Genomic DNA, 8222 nt, shown 5'->3' with positions numbered 1-8222 from the left:
ACTTCAAAATCGCCCAATTAATGTATAAAGCACATAACAATCTCCTTTGCCAAAATATCCAGAAGCTTTTTGAAATTAGAGAGAGCAGTTATAATCTAAGGGGTACTAATCAACACAAAAAATCCAGAACAAGAACAAACATTAAGCAAAGGTGTGCATCAGTAATAGGTGTCAACCTGTGGAATAAGCTTGAAACGGACCTGAAAATGAGTAAATAACTGGAGGAGTTCAAAAATAAATTCAAAAGATTAGTACAAAAAAAAACTACATGAATCGGAATTAAGAAGGTAGATTTGATATACTTATAAAATATAGTATTCCAACTGTTTGTTCTTGTTTTGGATTTTTGATCAACTTATCAATTGTACTCAAGAAATGCAGTAATTATCATGAATATGAGAAAATTGAAACAAAAAGGAGAAACAATAATTATATATATACAAACCGAAAGGTGTATAAATAGAAAAGTATAGTATACATAATGGTAAAAGTATTTGATGATATGTAGACTTTTTCTTCTTCTTTGTTTTGAAAAATGATGAATTCATATTACTACACAATAAGGGGTAGGACAAGATAAGTTGTTTACTTCTTCCTACTCCTTTGAGCATACAACTGTGATGATGTGTGTTTTTCTTTTACTTACTTTTTTAATTTTCCTTTCATAAATTTTGCTTGCCTTTTGTCAATCTGTTATTGTGTGTACTATATATGCTCAATAAACAAACAAACGTGAAACCGATGAAGCTGGCAGGTGGTCAGCAACCTCCTAAGGAGCGACGGTGGATAACAGAAACTACTGCCTCACCGGTTAAGAATCTCACCGCACGTCACCGGTTGCTGCCAAACGATGTGGATATTTCACTTTCTGGCTGTGCTTTTATGAATTCTTGAAAATGCATCTGTTGTCGGCGTGCTTCGGCTCCCACTTCTCCTTCTTCTTCGCCATGGGGTTGTTCCTTGGGAATTTGGGGCGACAGCTCTTTCGCACGAATCATTTCGCTTGTTCACCTTTTGCATTTTTGCACACCGCTCTCCAAACTATTTTTTCACCCTGATGTTGCTTTCTCTTCATTGCCAGTCACTGTATTGATCGCTGGTAGAATACGAACAAAGTCGATAGTAAACTAAACAAAACCAAGAGGAGCATCTGGGGCTCTTTTTTTTCATGACAAAGTTGTGGATACGAAGTATTGATTGGAGTGTCAAAGTAAGGCTTTATTGATTTACTAACACACACATATTGGATTCATTTCGCACATTCTCTTGTCATTTAAACGTTCTTTTCATTTCATTTTCAATACAAATGACCAAACCTCCTCTGAAAACTTATTAAAACAAAACTACATTTAATAAAACAACTCCAAGCCAAATAAAAAGTAACGATAATGAAGAATCCAAATGTATTATAACCCCGATGAGAATGCTTAATTTTCTACAACAAGCTTTTCAATGCAGTCAAGGAAAAGAAAAGTTCAGCAGCCCAAGATCAAGTTACATCAAATACAATCAGCCTGATGAAGCCTGCTCAGATGGGATGTGAAAATTTCATTGATTATTGTTCATCTTATCAACACACTTATGATTCTGAATCTGATACTTCCAGGATAACCTTTGGCCACAAAATGAGCAAGCAAAGGGTTTCTCACCGGTGTGAGTTCTTGTGTGCCTTTTTAAGCTTCCCTTGTGAGAGAAGCTTTGGCCACAGTCTGAACAGGTAAACGGTTTCTCTCCAGTGTGGGTTCTGACGTGCTTTGTTAATGTTCCCTTCTCAGAGAATCTTTGGCCACAGTCTGAACAGACAAAAGGTTTCTCGCCAGTGTGGGTTCGAACATGTTTTTTTAAATTGACCTTCTGAGAGAATCTTTGACCACAATCTGAACAGGGAAACGGTTTCTCACCAGTGTGGATTCTGGTGTGCTTTGTTAAGTCTCCCTTCTGAAAGAATCTTTTGTCACAAACTGAGCAGTAAAAAGGTTTTTCACCAGTGTGAGTTCTTTCGTGCTTTGTTAAGTCTCTCTTCTGATTGAATCTTTTGTCAAAAACTGAGCAGGCAAAGGGTTTCTCACCAGTGTGGGTTCTTGTGTGCTTTATAAATACTCTCTTCTGGGAGAATCTTTGACCACAAACTGAGCAAGAAAAAGGTTTCTCAGCAGTGTGTACACTTGTATGACGTTTTAAGTGTTGCTTCTGAGAAAATTTTTGGCTACAAAGTGAGCATGAAAAAGGTTTCTCAGCAGTGTGTGTTCTTGTGTGATTTACTAAGGTTCCCTTATGAGAGAATTTTCGGCCACAGTCTGAGCAGGAAAAACGCTTCTCATCAGTGCGTATTCTTATGTGACTTTTTAAGTTTCTCTGATGAGACAATTTCCGGCCACAGTCTGAACGGGTGAACGGTTTCTTACGGGTGTGAGTTCTCGTGTGTAATTTCAAGGCATTCTTATCAGCAAACCTTTTCTCACACCGAGGACATTTCCACGGTTTGTTGTCAGTGTGACATATGAGATCACCATCAGACTCTTTATCTTCATCAGCAGCATTTGACGAGATGTCACTATCTGACAGTGGAGCGATGAGGCCGTCTGCTTGTGATGCTCCATGGTGGTCACCATCACCTTCTGTTGTCATGCGCTGACACGAGCTGCTGCTTGGAAGCTCCGCCCCATTTTGATCTTCATCTAAACTCTTTGAAGGGACACAAGTCAATAGCAACTTGCTGACATCCTCCTCCTCCTCCTCTTTGATATCAGGCGGATTACCCACTTCCACTTTGGTGTAAGGGTGCTTAAGCTCCTCCTCTTTTTTCATGTAAGGGGCCTGTTGCTCCTCGTCCTCTTTAAAGTAGAAGACCTGCTTTTTCTGCTCTTCCTCTTTAAAGTGGGAGGGCTCTGCATCCAGACGCTCAGGACAAACATCTTTGCTGATGTCTGAAAGACACGAGAAGACCAACACACAATGATGTATTATTACACAGAGTACAGTGTTAACAAGGTTGCCAAATTTGATTGCAGGATTTTTCCTGCGTTTAAAATGGCGTGGCGGCCGCCTCCAACTCATTTTCTGCCACCCCCAGCCAAACTGATTGATCGCGCTCAACACAATGCAAAGCTCCAGCTGTGCTGATTGAGCGCTTGATGTCCCTCTGCAGCAGCGGCGTATTTTAACTGCAGTTGCAGGGTTGCACTACTATGGAGGCGCGATATCAACAGCAGTGCACCGGAATGACCTGAAGCAACTACAGAAGAAACAGATGGAATCGTGTTTGAACGCCCCGCTAGTCGGTATGGTTGGCATCCTGATTTTCTCTGGTGGGTGGCACAAAGAGGTAAAAAAATGCCTGTTTTTTGCATCCAAGCATGTTGTGTTTATTGAAATAAAAGTTTACAATTTGGAACATCACAACGGAAAGACCATGTGTATGTGATTGAAACTTTTTTTTTCTCTTTTTATTTTGTCTCAAAAACACATGAGCCAATGGCTTTGACAAGAAGAGGCTCAAGGATAGGTCAGGCATACTGAGGAAGGCATTCACAGTTATTTATGCCAAAAAGCACTGTGCCCCAAAACAACAGGCAATTGCTGCCACCCAAGTGAGACAACTATTAACCACCTCCACGTTAATGCATCCAAAAATCTCCGAGTGGATAAAATAAGGCTCCAAAGTCATTAAAAATAGTGCCTTCCTTCCAGCTAGAGGATGGTGAGTGTATCCAGTGAGGCTGACATTTAATGGTCAACGAAATGTGTTTGTTAGTTCACTATTGGCTGAAAAACACGTGCCGGGCATCTGCTGTGTTGAAGAAAAAGTTGATTTTTCCATGAAGTGTCGTGAGGATCTACAAAGGGTGCAGAAATCGTTTAAGTAATCCAGTCAAACCTCGGTTTTCGAACGTCTCTTTTCTCGACAAAATCGGTTTTCGACCAAAAATTTTGAGTTTTTTTATGCCTCGGATTACGACCGAAAATCGGTTCTCGACCAAACTAAGCAAACCTGAATATGTCACTCGACTCTCCTCGGCTTCCGGTTCTTGACCAAACTGAGCACACTTGAGTGCGCCACTCAACTCCTCTAGACTTCCTTACACGAGGAAGTGACGCTTCCTCGGGTAGATGATGAAATGACGGATCCATTGTGAGCAGACGTGTTCAACAAAGATAGAAAAAAGACCGTCCAATGTGAGCAGACGTGTTCAATAAAGATAAAAAAAGAGCGACCATTGTGTACAATAAAGATAAAAAAACAAACGTGTTTGTTGAGATCTCCGCAAATTGGACTGTTATTTCTGCATGGCACCAAAGAAAGCAAGTGGAAGTCATGAAGCTGCTGAAAAAAAGAGCAAAAGAAAGCAAGTGGAAGTAGTAAAGCTGGTGAAAAAAGAGGAAAATACTGCGCAAAAGTATTGAATTTAATTTGAATTCAAGAAAGATTTGATGGTGAAATATGAACCAGGTGTGCACGTGTCTGTGTTGGCTAAGGAGTTCGGCATGCCGAAATCAGCAGCATCCTAAAAAAGAAAGACCATCTTAAAGTCAATGATGTGGCTAAAGGATCTCGTGTGTTTAGGGTCGAAAACCGAGGTTTGACTCTAAATGGACATCAGTGTCTCCGAAAGCTTTTATTTTGAAACTGGCCCTTGCAACATGTGCACGTATGAAAGTATGAAAAATAGTGGCAGCTGGCTTGTCCACTCTAGACAGAAAACACAGCTTTCTGCTGTGAAAATGGTTAATAATGACAGGAAAAAAAAAGTAGTTCCCCGACCATGGAGTCATAAGGCCAAACAAAAAAGATAGTGTGTTTCCAGTAACCTGAAATTTGAGTGTAGGGTCGGTAGGTCGGACAAATTTTTTTTTTAATCTTTTTTTTTCCCCCATCAAAAATTTAAACAATACTGCTATTTTCTTTCACATTACGGTGCGAGCATGCGACTGGAACACAGAAAACGCGGTTTAAACTGTCGTCCGAGATCGCGGCCACCGCCATGTTTCAATGTTGTTGACAGACGACAGGGCAAATGACGCACGCGCTCAACGTGAATATCGCGAGAGTTTGCACCGATGTAAACCCTCTACACAAAAATGTAGAGGGTTGTTTGAAAAAAAAATGCCGACCGTAAAGTTTTTTTTCGACGTAGAAATTCTCGGTCGGTCGGGTTACCGGAAACACACTACTTTTTTTCTACGCCTAACGAGAAGTGACCAAACCTGCTCTGCGTGAGCCAAATCGACACTTTTTGAAAACAACGCCGCTCTCCTCTTTTGCCCCACAAAGTTGCTCCTCGTTCTCTGCTGTTCTTCTTGGGCGCATTTTCAAAGAAAATCACAACACTTTACGTCCACACTTGACCTATGCTTCGCGACGAAGAGGCTCGCAAACCAGGTTAAGTAAGCTAAACTCGGTCCAGTTGCTTGCGATAATTATGTTATTGTCTAATAAAGTAACTATGTTCGTTCTGCGTCAAGGCTAAAGTATATTTAGCTTTAATTCGACAAAGAAGGTGGGTTCGACTTCTTTATTTTGACTATTATGATTATTTTAAACTGAAGCGGTCGAGTAGTTTGGCATGCGGAGATACAGTTACAGCTAGCGAACAACAATGTACGGCAACACCATTCAGACAAACATCGGGGAAACGGAATAATTGCCTCGTAAAGGGATTTACAATATACAATAACTTGAATTCAAAAAAACCATTTGAATGGTTGAAGTTTTTGTTTATTTTCAATATGATCGGTCCTCATTCCAGTTATTTTACCGTGCTGCGAAATACGAGGTAAAATAACATGTCGGCATCTATAGAGGTTATCTGATGTATACCCTCATTCTCCCCAATCAGTTTCGTTCTGCACTCTCAATTAGGAATAATGTGAATTTTGGTGGCATTTGATGGATTTAAACAAAAACTGACATATTTGTTTGTTTAAAAGAGACATAATTGATTATTTCCCTAATTACCGAGTTCATTGTTTTTCCATTTTGCTTCCAATATTTGGAGCCTCAAAAGCGGGGAAGAAAAATAATTCAACAGTGAAAAAGAATGCTTGGTGTGTCGAAAAATAATGACAGAGAGAGCACAGTAGTGACATCGAAGAAGTTTGATCATCAAATGATCAAACTTCACCCATACATTCTCCGAACCCACTGTCATGGCCTTCAATGCGGAAAGAAGAATGCACGCAGTCGCTGATATAATCCGTCGTTTTTAAAAAACAAAAGGAGCAACATGTAATCCGTCGTTTTTAAAAAACAAAAGGAGCAAGAACACACATAGGAGTTGCTGTTAGCCACAACTCACGCCCATGCGCTCCACACTCAGACGAACTGCCGGAGCCAATATATCCCCCAACCTGGCTCCTCCACTCTCTATGACGTCACAGAAATACAAGAAACAGATATTACACCACTTAGCAGCATTGGTGTAATTTTTGAACTTATCTTGGGTGCAAAGAATGAAGAAAATATGTCATGTTCCATTTTTAGTTAGATTCCAGGGGACTTTAAGTTTGGCAACACAAACCGGAAGTACCTAATCCAGTGACGTCCGCATGGTTTCGTGCTATCTGTTGTCCTCATTTCTTGTTTTCTTCTTGAGTATATGCCTTGGAAAGCATCGTCTGTGAGTTGAATCCTGTTTAGATTGCACTTACATGATGTCTACCAAACCGTTGCTTCAGTTCTAGTATTGGAAATATGCAATATTAGGAACGATTTTCTGTCCGTTTTTGCTATGCCACATTAGCGTTTGGGCTATCCATATTAGCCTATGGGCTGCTGCATGCTAGTTGCAGCTATTTTCAATGCTAAACATGCATATTATGGTGATCTCTGTTCTAGGCCTATATTGCGTTTTGACATTATTATTGTAAGATAATCCACTATTTTGTGAAGAGTGAACCACAAAGCACTATTTGTTAATTAATTTCGTAGTTATTTAGACGTGTGTATAGACACACATTTCATAAGCCTTGGTTATTGAGCTGTGCACACAGTCACAGAATCGTAGTTACATTAAGTAACTGGCGTTTATATGCAGTTATTTGCAAACGGCTGTACAATTAATGTATATTTGCTGCTGCATTTATTATGCAGTAAGCTAAGCTTATACAAGTTAACATCACAATGTAATGTGATGACACAGAAACATTCATTTTGAACAGTGTTTCATGAAACATCCTCCTTTTGTGTTTCTGTTTCTCTTTACAGTTTTACAACATAAGGAAAAAGAAAACTAAAGCTCCATCTCAACATCTTGGATTCTTGGTCTTTTTTCATTGTTCGCTGTCTGTCTATCTGTTCACGTCTCAGACACGGACAAGTAGGGCAGAATAAAATAAATACCACTGTGGTGATTTATTCCGATGTAGTTCACTCTCACATACCAGAATGTCTCGAAAACAACTTGCTGCCTTCAAACTGAACTTAAAAGTTGATTTTGCCTTTGCGTGATTTCATCGCAATTTAGCGTGTCGTCCAAGCAAATGAAAAAAGTGTTCTGTGCCGGGAATATTCTGCCGATTATATCAGGGAGGAGATTTTTTCCGCGTTTTGGCGAAATTCCGTTTTTTTCTAGTCAAAATGGACCTATTTCATATTGTTCCAAATCCGTAAAAAATTCTGGGTTGGTGTCCGGACTTGTCTTCGGCAGATTCGGGGCTCGTAATGTTTACAAGTAACGTTTGCAAGCATCCATTTTGAATCCCGCTTTTTATCGCAAAGCGTTAGTTTGTTGTTACTTCCTATATGGGCTAAAACCAATGTCTTACTTGCTGTGATTGGTCGCTATACAGTAAATATTCTCTAGTGCGGACTCGTGTTTGCGCTGTCCAATTTGTCCTGATAACAGAAATTTCTCATTTGGGAAATGAGCATGGTACATGTCCTTTATGAACCTGCAAGTATGTTGACAAAAATGCACGTGTAACAACACAATCAATAAAATACAAAAATATACTGTCCAAAAACATTATGTAACAAAAACTGCAATACAGGTGTATCCAAAAAAAATCACAACAGTAAAATATGTACAGTATTTTAATGTTTATTTTTTTTCTGTCTTGGGGAAAAAATGTCTATTTTGGATTGTTTGGTTGGATGCATTCTTTGGTTTATGACAATGTTTGCCTGCATGTCATACAGTTTTGTTGCTAGTTGCAAGTAACTGTCCCGTTGATCACCGATGTCTGGTAATTCTTGTGCATACTGACGGATTTTTGTTGCCATT

General features: G+C 39.6%; 1 protein-coding gene across 2 annotated transcripts; it reads right to left on the bottom strand.

The window, feature by feature from the left end:
• Nucleotides 1–1193: 1193 nt before the first annotated feature.
• Nucleotides 1194–5581, bottom strand: LOC109522913 (zinc finger protein OZF-like). Of its 2 annotated transcripts, XM_019881743.1 has the most exons (4): nt 5206–5581; nt 2764–2927; nt 1922–2685; nt 1194–1669 (listed from the first exon to the last, which is right to left on the bottom strand). In XM_019881743.1, exons 1-4 carry the CDS (start codon nt 5306–5308, stop codon nt 1549–1551), a joined length of 1152 nt encoding a protein of 383 aa, XP_019737302.1. In that variant the 5' UTR covers nt 5309–5581; the 3' UTR covers nt 1194–1548. The 2 variants fall into 2 exon arrangements, with proteins under 2 accessions (XP_019737302.1, XP_019737301.1); XM_019881742.1 differs by having other exon boundaries at nt 1194–2685; nt 5206–5578.
• Nucleotides 5582–8222: the final 2641 nt, after the last annotated feature.

Source organism: Hippocampus comes, unplaced genomic scaffold, assembly GCF_001891065.2.
Source record: "Hippocampus comes isolate QL1 unplaced genomic scaffold, H_comes_QL1_v1.1 scaffold748, whole genome shotgun sequence".
In the NCBI taxonomy this organism is placed as follows: Eukaryota; Metazoa; Chordata; class Actinopteri; order Syngnathiformes; family Syngnathidae; genus Hippocampus; species Hippocampus comes.
The sequence above is the reverse complement of the archived record's forward strand: the minus strand, read 5'-3'. Positions and strand labels throughout refer to the sequence as shown.